General features: G+C 44.6%; 1 protein-coding gene across 1 annotated transcript in view; it reads left to right on the top strand.

Moving 5' to 3' along the window:
- The window catches only part of pdzd8 (PDZ domain containing 8), a 45244-nt gene that overhangs the window by 10169 nt on the left and 13470 nt on the right, over positions 1-21605 (top strand). Inside the window, exons 2-3 of the mRNA XM_085295898.1 lie at positions 4898-5023; positions 8207-8309. Coding sequence (XP_085152024.1) covers positions 4898-5023; positions 8207-8309 — 229 coding nt within the window. The remainder of the gene's footprint in view (positions 1-4897; positions 5024-8206; positions 8310-21605) is intronic.

The following is a 21605-nucleotide window of genomic DNA, read 5'->3' as shown; positions in this document are numbered from 1 at the left end:
CACCATCGGCCCCTCTGGCCAACACCAGTAGGCGGTAAGTTAAGGTGTCTTGCCCAAGGACACAACGACCAGGACGGCCAGGGATCGAAGCGGCGCCCTTCCGGTTACAGATGCGCTTCCCAACCCCCTGAGCCACGGTCACCCTTTTGCAAATATGCGATGTCTTGATAAACAGCAGATATTTGAAGTTTACTCGGCTACATTCACGCCTGAAAATATCTTAAAGGTTTATTTTGTGACCCAGAGAGTAATAAAAGTTACATTAAAACTAAGTAACTGCCACCATTGTTGGAAACTGCAGTTGTCTGGGCCGCGCTATGAATTCTGGGATATGGTGGGTCACGAAGGATACGCCCAACCCATCCTTCAAATCTGGGGAAATGAAGGATGCATTTTTGTTGGCTACATTTGGAGGAGTGTACAAATCTGGACAGCCTTCATCGCTGTAATGTAATCGGCCTACAAATGCAGCCTCAGAATTTGGACACAGATGTCACTACCCGATCCGTACATGTGCAGGTCGTCTTCTTCTGTTCGTTTAATGGCAGTTTACTCCCCAGTGTACGAGGATACCGCCATCTGCTGACCGAGCGAACGAGCCCGTAAACTGAACTTGCGTCATTACAAATCCTGCTTGTGTATCCGTGTTCAGTTTGATGTGGTGATAGTCGAGCGTGTTTATGGTTGTCTGTGTGGAGAGGATTGGTTGGAATAGTGACGATGACGTCCGCTGTCACTGGCAGTTGTCAGTAAACACTTAACCTGGCGTGAATTTGTTTGTATACGGACGTATCCGTTGTTTAAATGTCGAAAAGGAGGCAGAGCTGTCGAGAAATGCTAGGAGCTAACTGGGCGCTAACTGTCGCAATGTTGGCAGAGAGGAAGTGACGAAAGATTTTCGCAGGCGTGGTTTCGCGGTGCGTTTCTCAGCATGTTTGGAGATTTGGGAAGTGAAATGTTTAGACATCTCTGTGAGGACTATGCTACTGCACTGGTGCGACCATCAGGGACTTATGGGGACAAAGTGCCCGTACCCACGAGTTTGAAGACGTTTAGTGTCAGGGTTACAGTCAGGTTAGGGTTAGGCGTTCATTTCAATGTTTAGGGAAAGCATTATGTAGATGTCCCACTAACATATGAAAACGTGTGTGGAATTAAAAGGAATTCTAATTGAACATCTAAACCTGTGACCTTAACACAGGATGGTAAAGATCACAGCCTGTGGGCCTCAGGTTAACGAACACTCGTCTCACTTTTCCGTTTGCTGATCTGACTCTGCAGAACTGTAGCAAAGTAGCTGCGTGGTAACATAACGTTGGTCTGTGTTTTCAGAGCTTCAGCCATGAATAAAATGCTTCCAGATGTATTTACAGTCACTGTGATGTGGGCGTGCCTCAGACAGGCTGTCTGTCCGGGGTGGGAATAAAAAGTAAAGGTACATGTTGGAAACGAAGCCAAACGTTCCTGCGGTGTTATAACCTTACTTCCAATGAAATGACTCTCATATCCTCTGTACATGACCTGCAGGTAACCAGTGGACCATTTAGGAGTGTTAAAGCTGCATGTTTCCCTGGGGCTGGAGGGAAACAGTCATGGCCAATCTGGGACTTGCATTTGTTGGGTGGATGTAAATTCTTTGCTCTTTGCTTTGTCTGTCATGTTTGGTAGTTGTGCACGCTGTTTTAGGTATGTAGCATCATTTATATGCATGTCAGCTTTATTTTGAAACTTCTGTTGCGGCCTTTCCCATCTGGTGTTTCTGTACAAGCGAGCTATGGGGTCTGGTAGTTACTGCTGATGTCCTGCTGTTGCTGGACTAACTGTAAATCTGTAGTCTTTGACTGCATCTGGTAGGGCTGTGCGACATGACCAAAATCTCCCGATATAAGACGTTTATCTTCCCATTAACGATATGAATCACAAAACGGTGCATTTTCTGTAAAGCCTGTGACTCTCGAGCGACTCGACCTGTGTGAAGTGTTTTCAGCTGGCCGTCGAGTGTTTTCACCGATGCATGAAACAATATTTTTGTCTCAACAACATTAACATGAATGCAACACATGGGAAAAAATTGCCACCATAAAATATTGATGTTTTGTTTTTAGATTAGATTACGTAGGCTCCACGGAGTCTGCCTCGTCCTTCTGGATGTTCATCCTCTACCTCTGTAGGAAGCGTGAACAAATCTGGGGTTGTAGTCGGGAATCAGATGTCTTAGCTGGTTTCTTTCCAGGTGAAGGACAGCTCCCCTCGGTGTAGTTCTTGTGTCAAAACCTGCTGTTGTCTCACTCGATAAGCTTGTTATAAAACAGGCTCCCTCAAGCTTAAAGTGATCAATGACTTTTAACAGCATCCACTCAAAATGAACTTGTACTCGTCAGTGAGCATATAATAATAATAATAATAATAATAATAATAATAATAATAATAATAATAATGGATACTTTATTGATCCCCATGGGGAAATTACTTGTTTTTCTCTGCATTTGACCCATTCACTCAGTGAAGCAGTGGGCAGCCCACTAAGCAGGCGCCCGGGGAGCAGTGTGTAGGGACGGTACCTTGCTCAGGGGTACCTCAGGGTAGCCGTTAAGTGGATTCGAACCGCCGACCTTCCGATCATGGGGCGACCACTTTACCTACTGAGCTATCCCTGCCCCATATGTCATCAATGCTGAGCTGATGACCCAAGCATGAGACTGAACACTGTGCTTGCTGCCTCTGAAGCAGTACAGTCCTTTCAGCGCCTCTCTCTGTCCGTCGCTAGCAAAGTTGACCCAGACAGTAGAGCTAGTTTTCGGCTACGAGCCCGACAGGAACCCGGCGTGTTAGCCAGAGGTCCCTTTAGCACGGCTCGGAGCCCGGACCAGGCCGAGGTCTGAGCACAAACATGCTGAGGCTGTGTTAGTTCAGTGACACAAACACAGTGATAGCAGCAGTGCTGCCACGTGTCTGCACAGACTGATGTGTTTGTGTTCGTTCAATGAAGGGCTTCAGTTAAGATTGAGAGAATCTGCATTCACGTTTGCAGTCTCATCAGACAATATTTAAAATAAAGAAAAACACTTCATTTTTGGAAATATTTGTGGATGTTTCTTTTGTGCTACTTGGATACTTAAGCCGCCCTCCAATGAGGGCCAAGTAAGTTGAGACTGAGTCTGTTTGCTCCATCTTTTCTTTGGTGCGTTTCAGCGGACACACCAATGAGCTGGCCGTTGGTTTGCACACCAATCGATGTGGCGTTGCTATATTTGCTCTTGAGTTACTTTGTTTCTAATATGATCGTATGTAGAACCTGCGGCAGATATTTAATAGTGCATTTAAAATAAGACTCGTAGGAACACTTCTCATAACTGCAAACTCCTTTTATCCCTACGCTGCAACCTTTCACACCATTCAAGTTGTTGTGGTATGCATTTAGCTAGTGTAGTGGTTGCACTGCTCTGGAGGTGCACGTGTTACGCTGTAGGGTTGAAATAAGTCTGCAGTTACAGTGTGGACGTAGATTTCCTGCAGAAATATCCTGCTGTATAGCCGTACTGATATGGACTGGGTAATGTGTAAGGAAGGCAAGGATGGATCTATCAAACTACAGAGGGCTGAATTCAAAGACAGCACAATAATCAGGTCAGTTCATGTTGCTGACATTTCATTGCAACAGCTCACATGACAGGCGAGCGTGGGTGCAAGTCGGCGAACCCAAAACCTTCATACTCTCGCCACATGAGGCTGGGCGTTGTCGAGCACCAGAGGAAAGGGAGAGGCCAAAATAGGTGCTGATATTTACAACCAGATGTCATTATCATTACTCGTGTTGTGTTTCTACATTTTGTTACACTTTGAAAACACAGTATCGTACAAAAATCCCTGATACATATTTATGTGTAAGCTACAGCAGGCCTACCCACCGATTGTCCACGTTGGAGTACGAGTCGAGGACAGGAAGCCTGCGGTGGTGCACATGCTGAACATCTGCTCCATTTGTCTTTGCACAGCCCCTCCCAGATGTGAACAGACTTCTAACAAGTATTACCGAGCAGCTTAGACCAACGCTGTATCATAACCGGTAGAGGTGGGAATCACCAAACATCCCACGATACGATATTATCACAATACTTAACTCACGATACGATATTATTGCAATTTTTTTAAATACTTTGCGATATTCAGATTCTGTACATAAAGGTAAACTTTATCAATATTTATTTATCTAATAACAAAGTCTCACACTCAGTCTTTCTCTCATTTCAGTTTTATTGTTGACAAACTGAACGGTTTGTATTACAGTCTAGTCCAGCTTAACTGAATGCATCTGGTACAATTACAGCTATTCTGAACTATGCAATATGAAAACTATGCAGCCCCTTCAGCAACTGAAGAATTGGAAAGTAAATTAAAACAAAATATAATTTTACATTAAATAAAAAAAGTTTTAAACTTAATTAAAATAAAACATGTCTTAAATTAAAATCAGTAAACTGTCGTGTTTATTGCTGCCATAAAAACAGTTAAACACATTTGGACAGCGTCAGGATTGTTGCTCAGAAAAAGGATCAACATGCTCTGAAGTCAGAGCAAAACCTTTTTTGTAACAAAATATCGATTTCTGCTGTCCCTGCATCGATACATTATTAGCAAACAAAATATCACGATACTACACAGTATCGATTTTTTCCCCCACCCCTAATAACTGGTGTCACACTAAAATCTCGTTGTGGTCTTTCCTGTCATAACAATGTGAACGACCAGATTGAGCATTCTCTGTTCACTGAGTGGTAGCTGAAACATGCTTGGCACTACTTTAAGGTAACCCATTAAAGTTCGCGTTTAAGGAGGAGGGGAGTGTGTGTCCCCTGTCAGGAGGCAGCTAACTGAACGTATGCTGTTTTTGTTCCAGGTACAAGCCCTTCTTTCCTTTCCAAGTGCAGCCTCTGCACGGTTCAGCCTGTGATTTGGATCTGTCAGTGCACGACAGCCGGCTGGTAGAAGGACGGCTCAAAGTCAGCCTCATTGAGTGCAGCAGGTGAGACACTTCATCTCTGTTTGTAGGTTGTCACACAGCAACTTTGATCTATAGTTGTATAACTGGGTCCCTGTACAAAAGTACATTAAAATACTAAGACGTGAAATGAATCACAACAGAACTTAAATACATGTTGGTAACTTTTCAACGTGGCCATTCTTGTCATGTTAGTAACACCGGCGTGCATTAAAATCTTTAGCTGATTTTATGATTTTGATTATTAAAAAGGGGAGCAGGGTGGAGCCCGAGTTTGAGTCCACCACCAGGCCGGGGTGTTCTCCCAGACGTCTCCGAAAACGTCGGAGCGCTTTTGAAAATATGTGGTGTCTTGATAAACTGAGCAGATATTTGAGGTTTACACAGCTACATTCTCGCCTGAAAATATGTTAAACGTTTATTTTGTGACCCAGAAAGAATAATAAGAGTAATATTAAAACTAACTAGCTGCCGCCATTGTTGGAAACTGAGCTGGGCTGCGCTATGAATTCTGGGACACAGCTGCTTCTTCTTCGGGGTTTAACGGCAGCTGGCATCCTTGTACATGCAGTGCTGCCATCTTCTGTTTCAGTCCGTTATTACACTCTTAAATCCTGCTACTTATTCCTGCGTCTTTCAGGATCTTACAAAGCTTCAAACGACGCGTCGACTATTAAATCAGTCGTTGACGATTTTGATAGTCGACGTAATCGTGACTAGTCGACTAATCGTGGCAGCCCTACAGTCTGGCGACCTATCCACAGCGTGACCCCATGTAAGTGGGAGAGAAGAGTTTTTTTCCAGATGACCCTACTTGCTAAGGTCACGTAGTCAAAGAGCTACATAATGTTATGCTATCGAAATAAAAACGATAGATTTAATGCTATGTTGGCCCACACCCTGCCCACTGGGAATGTGTTATTCCAAAGGGAAGCACTACACCCGCTTGTTATGGTGTCACATTTTGCCTGTGTGTACTTTAGCTTGTACATTAGTCCATGATGTTGGACAGAGGAGTCTCCTTTCAGAGACAAACACGCCCTCCTCTGTCCAAGGTTGGCACGTGTATATTGGAGCTGTTAGCCTCGGCTGGCTCTGACTGACAGCTCTGTCCTTTGTTAGCTCGTGTCGTCGATGTATGTGTGTTTCTTTCATGCTTTGTGTTTCACAGGCCACCAAATGACTGGATCTTATTACTAAATCACATTTTAAATATGTAGTGTCTCTCCCTTTCTGTACTACAAAGTGCATCTGACTGAATATCATGTGGTTAATAAGCTGTCCAGTGGAGCTAAGCATCCACTGGTTTACCATTCGTGCGTCTGTTAAGTCCAGACTGGGTCTGCAGAGGGTCTTGGGGACTTGGTTTACTGGAGCATAAGATGTGATTTTTCTGCATGCTGTGAAGCAGTCATGTGTTTGTCTTTCTCTGCTCCAACTGTTTTATTTTGTTACAGACTTTAAAGACACAAAGATTTGTATAAACGTGGGATGTAACAGTTGCTTTACAGCCACAGAGTGATACTCCTCTGGGGTAGAGCAGGTACTGATGCAAAGGCTGGTGGTTCCACCCCCCAGTCTGCCTGCCAAACATTGCTGGGCAACATGTTAACCCCAGGTTGCTCTTAGTTAGGGAGTACTTAACAGCATAGAAGACAGTGACTGTGGCATGTTGCATAGAGCGCTTTGTGGGAGCGCTCCATGAGAGTGAGTCCATTTCCCATTCCCTCTGTCCTTTTCACAAAGAGGCTTACTGGCAAAGTGGGAGGAGCTGCTTGTACAGTAGGAATGTTTACAGTTTACAGTCGGTGGTGAGAAGTCAGATGATTTTTTTTTTTTTTTTTTTTTGGCCTGTCCCGTTTGGCTCTTTTGCATCAGAATTGTTGTCTAAAGGCAAAGAAAGATACCCAACGGATTTACTTTACCAAACTGACCATCCCAGCCTTGCCGTAATGGTCCATTTGATTCACCTTTTATTGTTTATTTTATTTTCACTTACTGAATACGGGACAGACTTGACTGGGGGAAAGAAGGGGAGAAAGAAAGAGGGAAAGAGAAACAGCTGAGAAGAGGGACGGGGGAGAAGGGCAAAAGACAAAAACCAACAGAACGGGCAGAGAAAAAAAAATGCATATATCAATCACCTGGATCACCTGCTGAGAAAGAAAAAAGAAAACAAGCAGAAGAGAACAAGAGTAATAGAATAAACAACATCACAATGATCTATGGGAATATGACAGTAAATACTAAATGTTAAACATTATTGTGCAGCACATAAGATCAACAGAACACAGTGTGCTTTGAGATAGGAGCCAAAAAGGGTGTAGTTTGTGGGTGTGATCACCCGTGTGTACACCTGTGAGCATGGATGCGCTTGTTTTTAAAAGGTTCCTTCATGTAATGATCTGCTAGAGGGTGTGGGGGGGCCACAGCCCCGTCCTCCAGGGCATGAAGCAGGTATGGAGGAGATCAAAACTCCAGACATCCAGAGGCCCCCAGAGCACAAGAGACCAAGGAAGACCAACAGAGGGTTAGAAGTCAGATGATGATGATGATGATGACCTGTGTGTTTGCTGGTTTTGCTAAAACACACGAGTGACTCGCTCTCAAACATAAAACCACGAAACAACCATGTTCCCACTGACATGCAGGTCTGAACCTGCAAAGAAACCACTGCTTTTTTAAATGTGTCTGATCTAAACCAGTCGAGTCACTGGCGTCCCAGAAGCCCCTGCAGCGGGGCCGGTCTGGCCCATTGGATGGCTTTGCATTGTGTTTGGCACCAGAAACCATTTAGATTCAACTTTGATTAAGATGTCAGCTTCTTCACAGGACTGCACGGCACTGATCCAGAACAGGTCCCTGTGCTGATGATAACATGCGTATGTTGCAGTAAATGTTCTCAGATGCTTCACGACTGAGTGTTTGGCTGTGACAGTAAGGCACATCACATGAGCCTTCACGTCGTCCTGCAGCTCACCTGTGCTGACCACACACTCTGACCCACAGGCAGTCCAATGGAGTGCTGGCTCAGGCGACACAGAGGATGTGTAAACGCTACACTCAGACATGTCGTGTTGTGTAGTTCCTTTACATATTTGGGCCAAACTCTGTCTTGTCCAGTATGGTGAGCTACAAACACTCAGGCCAATGGATAGATCTGACTTCACTGCTATCTCTGAATGTGTTTTTGTTGGGGCTCTTCAGACTGTTCATCCTGGGCTCCTATGACAGAGAAACCTACGTCCATTGCACCCTGGAGCTGAGCAGCCACCAGTGGAAGGAGAAGGCTCGCAGTTCCATCAAAAAGGTAAAGGAAGCTCGTTTCATAACTTTATTCTCCATGTCTGTCAGACATCGATGTTGTAATACAGGACGGTGGTATCAGCAATATATACAGTGGTCAAAGTAAGGACTGAACACAGGAGCAACTTTCTAAATATGCTGTTGATATAAAATTGTCACAGTAACAACCCACCCAGTCCACACATGAAACCACAGACGTGTAATACTGAGAAACGGCACGGCGTCCTGTGCCTCCTCTTCACCTCCCCACTTCTGATTGGTCCTGGTTATTCCCAATGACAGGACAGGTCGAGGTCATTTCTAACGCACAAAGTTACTCTGGATGGAATTTGGCCGTGTCTGGTGTCTTTCCATCAACGTTTTAGAAAATTCAGCAGTGCCTCATCCGAGCCAGGAGAGGGCGCTGCTGCACAGCTCTACATGAGCACAGAGAGCAGGCTGTATCGAGGGCGTTTTGATCAACTGTGTTGCTGTGTTGGGCCCTTCAAAGATGAGACCCAGGTTTTTGCTCACATAAGTAGTTATATTTGCATTGGTACCAATCCAGTGTGATTGCTGAGGCCGTCAGCTGAGTTTCAGAAGGACACTTTTCAATTAGACTGATGGGTAATGCACAGATTATTTAGCAGGTGCTGCTTATTGGACACCTTGTCATAGTGACAGTAATGCAGGCTCATTTTGATTCTGGCTGATGAGATTGTCCCATTGTTGACATTTTACACGGCAAAGAAAATGTTCATGTCCCCGCGGCAAACCTTTTCTAATTGCTGCAATTTAGAGATATTACAGTTATCACATCCGGCTTGTTTGACTAATGAGCATTTTTAGAGGGAAATGTCAGACTTAATTTGTGGCTCTGGCTCCAGCCTGGTGCCCGTATACTTGCCACACACTCCTGGATGACATTTGCGATGCCTCAAAAGATGATTTCTATTGTGGTGAACAGTAATTGGCCTGTACTGTTTTCTCATGTGGTGTTTAATGACTTTGGGAGAGTTGCATTGTCGTCCAGCAGGGGGCATTAAAATCTCAGCACCAAGCGTTTCTTTTATTCAGCGTTTACACGACACGATCAGAGCATCAGGTTTGTGCCGCTGAAGTTCAGCTTTTTTATTTGTCTCTCTGTGAAATCTCACATGACGTGTGTGTTCATGGTTATAAGCAGCAGTAAAAAGACTTTTACTCACCAAAGCTGGACTTAGATGGTCTGTATGGACTACACAGTGTGCCATTATTATAAGCTCGTCAGCGCCACAAACACAGTCGACAGGTTGAATGTGTACGCTCGGATACGTGAAGACGAGGCCTAGCAAACAGAAATGTGCTCCGCCTGTATCAGTGTCTGAATATCAGGGATTCAAAGACTTCACAAAGGAATGAAAACGGCTGTAAAGCTGCTCTGTAGAGGACAGTTAGATGCTGTGTTTTCCTGCTGCTGCCTTTAGGGGACGCCACAGCAGATCATCTGCTTCCGCCTCACACTAGCGCAGCATCCTGTCACACGTGTGCCTTCACTGTAGCCATGAGTGTTCTGGGGTCTCCATCTATTGCTCCTGCCTGGCAGCTCCATCCAACACTCTTTGTCCAGTGTTTGTTTGCTGTCCCTCCATGAACGTGTGTTTATGGCTGCAGGAGGCTGAACTTTGTCCTGCACTCGTTTCTAATCTGCTCCTTCCTGCTCGCACCAAATCAAAGCCTTCCCGTCTTCAACTGTGCCGCCTCCAGCTCTGCCTCTCCCTACCATACATCATAGCAGGTCTCCATCTTGTAAACTGCACATTCACTCTGCTATCCTTCTGTCACAGCTAGACCCCGCGCCCGTCGAGGCCGCGCCCGTCGAGGCCGCGCCCGTCGAGGCCGCGCCCGTCGAGGCCGCGCCCGTCGAGGCTGTGGTCTACGCTACCTGCACTCACTCCTTCACCTCTCTTGTTTTCTGCTTCAGGTGTTTGACTCGAGATATTTAAACTTCACTGGCTGTAGTTCACGTGCGTTCTGTTTCATACCTACATTCATCTTTTCTCCACACCGTGCCTCCTCTCCTGGCTCTCCTCCACCCGCTCTCTAAGCTCACTGCAGATCACGGTGTCGTCTGCAAACATCGTAGTCCACAGAGACTCCCGCGTGGCGCGCTCTGTCAGCCTGTCAATCACCATTGCAAACATAAGGGGCTCTGAGCAGACCCCTGTTGTAATGCCACCCCCCCTCGAACCCATCTGCCACTCGTACCACACACCTCACTGTCGCTGCTCTCATGTTGTCAGTGCCTCTGTCTCCCTACCATATGCCTGTCCTGCAGTAGCTTCAAACACCTCTGCTGTCCTTCGTCCTTATAACGGCCCTCACTTTACTAACGCTCTGCGTATTCTCCACATTCAGACTGGTTGAGATGGGTTCCAGTCCCACCGTGACCCGACCTGAATAAGGCTAACCGTGGATGGATGGATGAGGGAACACTGTAATTGTCATCATACAATTGTTGTTTATAACGTTTAGAGCAATTTCACAGAAAGTTGGCACAAAGTGAAGGCGCTGTGTGACTCCAGCCTTGCTCAGTGGAAAGTGTAGATGCATGAACACACTCGACGAGCATCGCCACGAGCACAGGCCTCTCCAAGTGGACCCACTTCAAAGCGCTCGTGTCCCTTTTTTGTTAATGAACACATACAAATGCAGATTCACGGTGGCATTTGAGCCTAATTTATCAGACGTCTCCAGTCTGCATGTCCCCAGCAGGACTCTGTAGTAAGGATTAAAGGCTATACCATCTGGAAAAGGTCAAACCGCCATCTTTCTCTCCCTTTCCCTCTGTTGATTGCCAGATATGGCCGTTGCCTGTCCTGTGTTAATAGCATTTTGCCCAGTGTGAGCTGCTGCGATTCACCGCACTGTGTGTCTGCCGTCACGTAGGGGGCCTTCTCTATTCAGGCAGATCCCTGACAGTCTGTGTGACATGCTTATGTGATGCCATATCTGTTTCCTCGTCCATACAAACAATAGAAAGTGTCCATACGTGAACGAGACGTGCTGCGTTTTAATTAGAGCTCTATTTGTTCCGTCTCCTTTTCAGTTGCAGAATACGGTTTATTCACCGTTACGATAAACTGGTGCTGATAGCTTTGACATTTGGCTCGGTGCTTCTTAGTGTTTGCTTAATGATTCGTGTTACCCAGCTCTCTGTCCACACCTGAGCGTGTCTGACATGAGTATTTAGTACAAACTGAGACTTGCTGTGCAGACGTGGTGCTGCTGGGGGTGTTGTTCTGTTTATAACCTGCTGTCACTGACGGTTAGCTTCATGCCATAAGCTGCAGACGGCTATTTTTATATTTGCTGTAAGTGAATTGGATTTAATAGGACGCCAGGATTCACAGGTTTCTCAGCATGAACACATTCCTCATAAAATGGGTTTGAAATGTCTTCAGATCCCCTCGCAGCAGACGGGCTGGTTGGCGGTCTAACTGCTACGTTGTCTTTATCGTGAAATGTCGCGTTTTACAAACTGCCACTTATTGGTTATTCATCACTTAAACTAACAGCAGGGAGTGATGGCATAGAGCTTATTACAGGTAATAACTGTATAGTGTAGTATCACAAACGCACACATGTGCATGCGAAGCGTGTTCGTGCTAAAGGTGAAGGGGGATGGCAGTAGGCGGCTTCGTGTCTGTTGGGCGTGTTTGTACATCTGGCCTGCTCACCGGCCTCAGCTGATGCTTGCTGACAGCTTGACCAAAGAGACATGCGATGTGTGTATGAGCACACGTCAGGTGATCTACACGGTCGGCGGCTTTGTTGTGTGTGTGTGATGTTGTCTATGGCCGAGCTTCCTAAGTCTGAAGCAGAAACAGAAGTGAGTGCTGGCCAATGAGCCGCACGTGTGCAGGCAGCCCTGATCCAATGATTGCTCTGTAAACGAAGCGGCGAACATGATCGAGTCACGCTTCATGTAAGAACTGTAGACACGGACCTTTATTGACCGCGTGGCTCATTATAAATGGACTGATTCTTAAATAGTGCTTTAATACAGCGTGCCTCATTCAGCCTTACATACATGAGCACTGCATAGTAGTATTAAGAAGAGTTCGTGTGTGGATGATTAAAAACTCCATGTTTTAGCAACAGCTTTAGCTTTAAAACTCAGACTTTCTGCCTAAAGTTCAGTCTGCAGGACTCGGGTTAGTACTGGCAATATTCAGTATTGTCGTACTGAAATGAACAATACTTACATCTGTATGCCATCATACATTGCTGCAAAGCAGCAATGTATATCATTGCGTGTATATCATTCAGCACGTTGCCTTCACAGATGCTTCGTTTAGCCATTAATGCAGCCGGTCCCAGCTCCCACATCTTGAAAACATTTGAGAGCCTTGTCTGCAGCTGTCACCTGCTCCTCAAGACACAATATCTGATCCTTCTCCACTCTGTTTTACAGGCTTCTCACATTGCAGTCAATACTCACTGTGTGAATATTGACTGCACACACACACACACACACACACACACACACACACACACACACACACACACACACACACACACACACACACACCTTTCTTACCTCCTGCACCATTAGAGTGGTTGTTTGATGTTCCAGTGTGGCTGTCTTTGTGTCTTTAATCTGCTGCAGACACCTGATGAAAGGTTGATGAGCAGTACACACACACACACACACAGCCTACAACAATGACTCATCTAGTACTTCACTTCCTGTTCAGCATTGTTTGTGGGGTACAAATGATACGTCTGTATCAGAACATAAGAATGCAGTAACACCTTTTCAAAGGGCGATGACTTTGTCGTTCTTAACAGGATTAAGATTCAAACGTTGAAGTCCTGCACACACCTACTAGCCTGATGTATATGATGAGGACCTGTCTATGGTTTTGTATGTGCACTTTTTGCTACAGTAGCAATGACAGTGCAAAGAGCTGATAACTAGTTCAGCTTTTAAACTGACCTTTAAACACAAACACATTCATTTGTAAGTAAACAGAGTTCATGCAGAAGAGTTTAGTGCCAGTGAACATCAAGATCATGTGTCTCAGCTGCTGTGAGTGCACAACATTTATTATTATGTGGTTCACTAATAAACACAAGTCCATGTTTACTCTGCTGTTTAAGCTCCTGAGCAGGTGTGTGTGTGTGTGTGTGTGTGTGTGTGTGTGTGTGGGGCAAGGTTTTTCTGCGCAGCGTACCATAGGCACGAGAAAAGTTGTCGTACCATAGGCACGAGAAAAGTTGTCGTACCATAGGCACGAGAAAAGTTGTCGTACCATAGGCACGAGAAAAGTTGTCGTACCATAGGCACGAGAAAAGTTGTCGTACCATAGGCACGAGAAAAGTTGTCGTACCATAGGCACGAGAAAAGTTGTCGTACCATAGGCACGAGGAGTGTCTGAGTGTCTGTCTCTGTGTGTCTGTCTCTGTGTGTCTGTCTCTGTGTGTCTGTCTCTGTGTGTCTGTCTCTGTGTGTGTGTGTGTCTGTCTGTGTGTGTGTGTCTCTGTGTGTGTGTGTGTGTGTGTGTGTCTGTGTGTCTTCTCTCTTGTCACATAACTCTGAGCAGGCGTCTGCTCGGTGGTGTCAGCTGTTGTGCGACTTGTTGGTCCTCTTGTGCTGCTGTGATGATGAATTTAAACTGATCCTTTGGCTGGTTGATGTGCAGTAAACACATGTAAGTGCTCGTAGGATCCACTGCATGTGTCCCAGCCTGAGTATAACATTCTCCAAATGACTGTCAGGTTATTCTGCACGTGCTGTCATGTGTCTCGCTCCGATGCAGGTCTTTAAATCTGGAAACCAGACAATGTAATGATATGTTTTCTCTTCTCAAAAACGCACAAAGGCTGGAGAAGAACCAAACTGTGTGCCGTGTCTAAATGCACAGCCATTAGATATTCAAAGGGCAGCTGAGGGAGCCGTCACATCTGTCACATCTGTCACACACAGGTGATGCATTCATCAACCATTTCCACGTCTCAATGAAATGGCCAGTTCTAATTCCATTTGACAACGGCTGCATGTTGCAAAAGGCTGATTAAAGACATGAGAGATTGGGCTCACAAGCTGTTTGTTACTTATCGCTTTTCCACTGAAACATTTACCTTGCAAGAAACTCAATAGACCAGTCAATACGTGCATGACACAAAGAGCCGCAGCCATATTACAGATGTGTTGATATTACTCTTTACAATGATTTTGTTCTGATCCTGGAGGTCTTTCAATAGCAAAGAAATGAGCTGTTAGTGGTCATGACTCTTAAAATTGGCAGCCATCACTACAGGTAATTCATGTCCTAGCAGGTGTTTCTCACCATAAACACCAAATACAGAATTTGACATGTGATAAAGATGTTGTCTGAATGAATAGTTTGGTCTCCTTTTGGATCTGAAGCTTGTAAATTGATGACGTAGGAAAAAAGGATTTATCTGTTGGGACATTTTCCCTTCCTGCCATCTAATTACATAAATGTCATAGATTTGGCTTTAAGTGGTTGGCTCACCGAGGAGAAACAGCATGTTTAAAACGACACGGCCCAAATATCAGGACACGGCTGGTTTTACCTGTGCATATGTGCATCTGCAGGTTTCTGCAAAACCTGGTGACCATTAGTTTAGACCGCCGTGTAACCTATTCCACACTTCATGTTGGTATAACTGCAAACAGTCCAGAGGGTTGATGTATGGAATCGACAAAGACATGTCAGCTGCTGTGACGTAGGCTAGTCTGTTTTTCCTCTGCTGTGTAAGTGTTATTTAGAGCGATGGTAAGTATATTTATGGTTTCTACTTCTTACCAAAAATGATATTATGTAGGGTGCATTTATGCAGCAGCCCCAGATAAAACTAACATATTTATTGTGCTCTTCCTCCCCAAATCACTGTTTGTGGCTTTAAGTAGCTGTTTTCAGAGGGCCGGCAGCGAGGGACACTAAGGATTGTTCCCTTTTTTTGCTCGTGGACAGAAAGTGAGAAAATGTGCAAATGCAAAAACATGACCAGTAAATGTTACGTGGCCAGTCGGTCAGATTGGCCCTCACAGATGCAAGGAGCAAAATGACATTTGAGCAGTCGTTTGAAGCAGACCGAGGAGAGCGGTTCAGTGGCAGCACCGAGCATCAGCGCTTAAAGGAAAGGAAGGACTGAAATGCCAGTTTGATAATGAGGGAAGTGGTGTCTTAATCCTTTCTGAGCCAGAGTAGGTTTGAATTTTGTTGTCATTTATTCAACTAGCATGATGTAGCAGTCTTGATAGATCATTATTTTTCAATGCCAGGACAAAGACTGTGCTACAAAAAGAAACTGCGTGGGCGACCACACCACTGTTTCTCTCCATACAAGTGCAAATTAGGCAAAACACCTTTTTGTTTCCCCCTGTCTCCATAACAACTGCTTTGTTCTTTAAGCTTTTGAAACTGGCTTCCTATGAAAAAAACGGCAACTTGAAAATTCATATCGAGGCGCCCGGCACATGCATATCACTAAAGTTTACAGCGATCACATAAGACTGGAGAAAAATTAATATCCACCCAATTAGGGATGGGTATCGTTTAGGTTTTATCTGATACCGGTGCCAAATCGGTACTTTTGAAATGGTGCCGGTGCTTAAAGAATGGAGAACACAAACTTTGTCCAAAAACCTCTCATGTTCAGCTGGGTTTTTGTAAAAAGATAACAATGTTAGCCTTTTCTGCAGCTATGGGGCATATATGGCATCACTCTTGGCTGGAAGCAGTGCTTAAACAATGGAAAAAACACAAACTTTGTCCTAAATCTCTCATGTTTAACTGTTTTCCACTTTTTCTTTGGTCATTTTAGCCTTTTTAGCCAGGGTGAAGGGAGTATCTGCCATCAAACAAGAAGACAGCCGCATGTAGCTATGATGGTGTTTGCTAGTTCACCTTACATGCATTAATGTAATAACGTGGTTAGCCTACTCAACGTAAATTACACACGAACAACATGAAGCTACTCACGCAGAGAAGAACGGCTGCTGCTGCATCATCATCCTCATCATTTCTGCTACACTGGCAGGGCTAGGGGCCAGGACTCTCCTCTTCGGGTTTTTGGGGATGTTGCTAACTCCGGGTCCGATAACAGGCACCACACCCGCAGTAGATGTGCTCGGTGTGAGGTCTCGCAGCAAGCTATCAAATACGGCGCATTTCTCGGCTTTTAAAAAAAACACTATGCGTCGCCAGGTGTTTCATCGGATTCGAGGTGTTACCTCCTTTGACAGTATCACAGTATCAGCTTAAAGCACTTGTTGCTGCTGAGTTTGCATCTTTTGCTGTGAAGTACAGCCAGACTTTTGACCGCTTCGCCTTGGACATTTTTAATCTGTAGCTCTGCATAAAAGAACGTACGTACCTGGCCCCGCCTACTATCCTCGGAAACGTAAAATGATTGGCTAGAAGTGTATCACAGCTCAGGAAAAAAAAGCACCGAAATAAAGCACCGAAATGTGCGCTGCTTTTCGGTCTGGTTACTACCGTTTATGTCAGAACCGGTGCCATCATGGCACCGGACACCGGTACCCATCCCTACACCCAATACTCTGTCAACACCATATATGTGCAAAACAGCAGTTTATTTAGGTTGTGGGGTTGGTTGATACGCTGAGTGGACTCAGTCAATCATGAACGCATAAAAGAACCACCTTCAGCATAGAAGCTGAATCAGAATCAGGTGATACATTATTTTAACTCTGAATGCAGCTTTGTTTCCAATGCTGACCATGTGTGAGTTCAGTGTATTTAAGGATTGAAGATGAGACTTTATTGGGAAATGTGTGCGTTACCACAGCTCAGGCACAGCAGCAGAAGAATGCAAAGACTATAACATGTGTACAGTGGTAGCTGAGGTTCTGTGCACATGCACACCCAGTATGTGTTCTGCACACAGGGTTGTGTAAATTTGCATAGCATACATATGTACATGCACACTGCACAATTTCACATACACCATTAACCTCCTAAGACCCGAACTCTTCCACAGCAGCATTTTTATTTCTCTTTGATCTTTGGGCTGATTGGGACCTGATGAATGTAAAAACAAAGAATTACCAGATTTTATTTATTTTTTAAACCCGATTTTTGCTTCTAAGAAAAATAAGAGCCACATATGAGGATCTTTGTTTAAAATTTCTATAGACCAGTAGCAGTATAATGTCCTCGTAAGTGGATATCAGGCCCTTTGGTCTAAATAACCCAAAATGTGATGTCCACATATGTGGACGCCAGGTCCTAGGAGGTTAAACGAAATAGTCTCACTAAATGTACATACATACAAATGCTTTGAAAAACAATCCAGTTTCATCTAAGCACCTCTTGGTGCATCAGCTAACCCTTTAAAAAAGTCCCCACGGATTCATGTAAGGCCCTTATCTTAGAGAGAATATGTTCAGTCGTCCTTCGACTGTAACCTACCACTTGCCTGTGTGACTGTGTCTGAGAACACGTACTACAGAATATGCGTCACAGTTAAAAATCCTAATAGGTACCCACGTAAACACCTGAGCAGCTATTGGCCATGCAGCCTGGTCCTCAGCCCACTCCACCTTCGTCACCATCGGGGCTGCTAATTTGATGTGGCAGGGAATTGCTGCGTACTTGCCTCGCAGCGACTTGTACCCTATAACCATACACAAAACGATCTGACATGTGGTATTAGATTAAATTACCAAGCAGTGCACTGACAAGGAAAAGGATTTGCTCAACCCCACATCTCCATCTCGCACACACCCTCCCAGACATGCTGGAGACCAAAGAGACGTTCAGCTAGGCGACAGGAGGTGCTGCCTCAGTCTAACTTAGCCATTATGTCTGCAACCGGCTGTTTCTTCTTCTAGATCCTTATAAATATCGTCCTTCACTTTAGTGTTTGCATGACTCCATTCAGGTTTTCTGTTTTATTTTGGATTGAATTTTCAGACTTCTTTGTATATTCAAAGTGGATCAGCAAATGATTTTTAGCTTTTGAGTATCCTTATGAATTTGCACAATATAAATGACACTTAATGCAGAGGTTAAATCTCAAAGAGTCTGACAGCCCAAAGCAGCAACTCCTTGTAGGAATTTCTTCAATAGTAAAGGTCTGTGGCAGTGCTGACACTTTTTTCTTCATATTTGAAATAAAAAACAAACATTTTGATAATTCCCTTTCAAAATAAAATAGATATCTTGTTAAAGTGCATTCAACAGAATTAAAAAAGACCAATGAACCCTATCAGTGCACAAACCCACAGCAGTAACACATGAATGCAACATTTACGGCTGCACGCTCAGAGCACAGCTTTGTGCTTGTAATTAGGCATGGCTTCAGTTCATATGTTGATATCTAGGCTACAGTTACCCGGACATCATTAATGCGACAACTGACAGTTTTTTGGGGGTTTTTGGTTTGTTTTGTTTTTGGTTGGTTGTGTTTTGGTTGGTTTTGGCAATCCAAAGGCAGCGGTGAAGCGTGTTGTCAGTCGGTGAGCAACGAGAGCTGCTTTTCATTGAGTGAAAAGTTCGATTCACATGTGCACGCTGACCCAAACACACTGAGGATGACGACGGCTGCATTCTTAACGTTAAGACGCTGGTGTGTATGGACATCAGTCCAAAACTTTACTGGTCCGTTGGTGCGAAGATCCTGTGCCATGGCTACAAGTTCGAGGATGAACTTCCCCTCGTCAGTGGAAGGACCGCTTCCTTTGCTCTGGCCGATTAGTCCCCTTCTGCTGAAGGGGTCATTCAGCTGTTTGAGTGTGTCGCTCAGAAAGCCGACACTGGCCATGAAGCTGTTGTATGCGATTCGAGTGTGTTTCTGGTTTTTTTGCCTGCTGTTGCAGAGGAAAGTTGCGATCTCCTCTTTGAGGTCACAGAAACGCTCCAGCCTTTGGACACCACCTGACATCATTGTGCAGTAGCAGGTCACGGTGCTCAGCAGACGTTTCTGAGAGCAGCATGCGGAATAAGTGGTGCTGGAGGCTCCGCCTTAACCAATCACGCTGTCCGTTTTGAGCTCTGTGCTTACTTGCACAACGCCGTCTGATGGACAGTGCAGTGTAAGGTTATCAGCACCAACCACGGTGCTGCCAAACTGCTCACTTCACTGCCATGGGTGGAGCTCCATCCGTCACAAGCATACTTCATATCCAGACCTCTGTCCTCGAAAAAGCTGAAATTTTCTCAAACATTATCTCGCCAGTTGTGTGTCCCGCTAACGGCAGTAAGCCATGAAAAACACGACACAACTGTGCGTTATCAGTTGTTTCTGTGGACTCATCTACTGCTACAGACTTTACATCAGTTTTCTTCAGGTTATCTATCAGCATTTCAAACACGTCTGACGCCACAGTTTTAACCCTGTGAATATTTGAACTGTCCTTAATAGCAGACGTCACGCTCACTTATACATCGTCATCATTTATCCCCTCATCCACCATGGCCAGCATGCAGCCTTTCACTGTTTCAGAGTCTGACAAACGCTGGATCTTCTTCGCAAACACAGCGGGACGCGCTGTCTGAGCTGCACATGACCTCGCCGTGGTAGTGCACCTCTGGTTGTAGATGCAGGGAAACTCTTTTGCAGGAAGCTGTTTGTCATTGTGGTGCCTTTGTAAGTTGTGATCTTTAGAAACCATCAGCATTGATCTGTGTGTAGTAGATGGTGCACTGTGGGTTGAATATTGCTAGGCTACTAGGTGTGTTGCGTCTGCACTATGCTGTTTCTGCCAGGGCCACAGGCAGACGTTGCTCCTGGGCCACCCTTTGAATGGGTTGCTTGTAGGGGCTTTGCTTTGCATGAACCTTTGAAATGGACTGGTTCTTATATAACGCTTTCTACTGTCAAAGCGCTTTATACAACTCGTGCATCCACGCAATTGTACCCATTCACACAAGCACTTTATCTAAGGTGCTTCTATCTAACATTCACTCGCATTCACGCTCCGATGGACGCATCGGAGAGCAACATGGGGTTAGTATCTTTCCCAAGGATATTTGGCATGTAGACTGGAGGAGCGTGGGATCGAAGATGTGAGTAGGTGATCCGCTCTACCAGCTGAGCTACGGCCTCCCTATATTTGAGGATATAGTTATTCTATAGTTTGGGCTCTCTAATTTTATCCATATAACATTTAATGAGCTAAATATAAATACTTTTGTAGGGATTTGTCTAAGCATGGAAACCTACTCTCATAGCATGTCTTCATTTTACTCTTTTGTAATTTAAAACGTAGTCTTTTATAAAAATAAAAAATCCAATTTATTTGTATGGACTCTTTGTTGCAGGAGGCCTATGATATACACCATTGTGTAATAGATGTCTTATCAAAGTGAGTGTTTTATTCATAGATCAAAGTAAGACTTGTCTGGGTTTCTGTCCTGCAGGTAAAGGAGACGACTTTAAAGCAGTGAAAGCTGCCATTTGAACATATTAACCTTTCATTTGTTCTCTGTGGCAGTGTAGATAAAAGAGGCAGGATTTCTAGAATAGATGGTGAATTGCTCCATTTACATGTATCCAGCTGAGGGTTGTGATGTTCTTTGTTTGTCTTTCCTGCTCAGAGACGAGAAACCGGGAGCTACTTGTTGTCTTAGTCGATGTTAACAAGGTTAGTTTAGACACTGCTGCTCAGCCCTCAGAGCAACTACCTCTGCACAGCAATTAAACTCTGAAATTTACAGAAGATACCTTCTATCAGAAGTCAGAGGAGAAAGTATCCATATATTACTTTTTATTGAACTTTGTTCACCCCGTAATTGTCAAGAATTTTATTGAAATCAACAATTTACATGGATGGATGCTTTATACAGAGAGCTAAGGTTACTTCAGCCCATACACCAGCATCTCTGCCCTCAAGCGACAGGCTAATTGGCCCATTGATATATGTAATGCATTGCTTGTTTTTAAGTAGAATTTTTGCGACTTAAACAAGTCTTGTGTTCTGGTCCAGTGACTGACTCGACCTGCCTGCTTCTATACTGAGCAGTGACTTACTGAGGGCGTCAATGTTTTCTCTTGAAAAGTAAAGACGACACAGAAACGATGACGGTGCGTCTGATGCAGTGACTCTGGCTTTCATTACTGCTCCTGTATGTTGTCAGGAAACTGGCCTGCAGACGATGACTGTGGTGTCTCCAGTCTGAGTTGCATTGTTAGGGTAGTACAGGGTTGTGTGGCTTGTACTCATTAAACGAATGAAGTAAATTTACCTGTGTGAAGTGTTTTCTGTTGGCTGTTGTATACCTGGAGCAGAGTGTTTGACCAATGCACCCAACTCTATATTTATAGAGCTGAAGTGTAACTG

This window comes from Mchenga conophoros, linkage group LG13 (assembly GCF_057382185.1).
Source record: "Mchenga conophoros isolate Kocher_MC1m ecotype Shallow Benthic linkage group LG13, M_conophoros_male_GT1.1, whole genome shotgun sequence".
Taxonomy (NCBI): domain Eukaryota; kingdom Metazoa; phylum Chordata; class Actinopteri; order Cichliformes; family Cichlidae; genus Mchenga; species Mchenga conophoros.
This window is presented reverse-complemented; position numbering and strand designations above follow the sequence as displayed.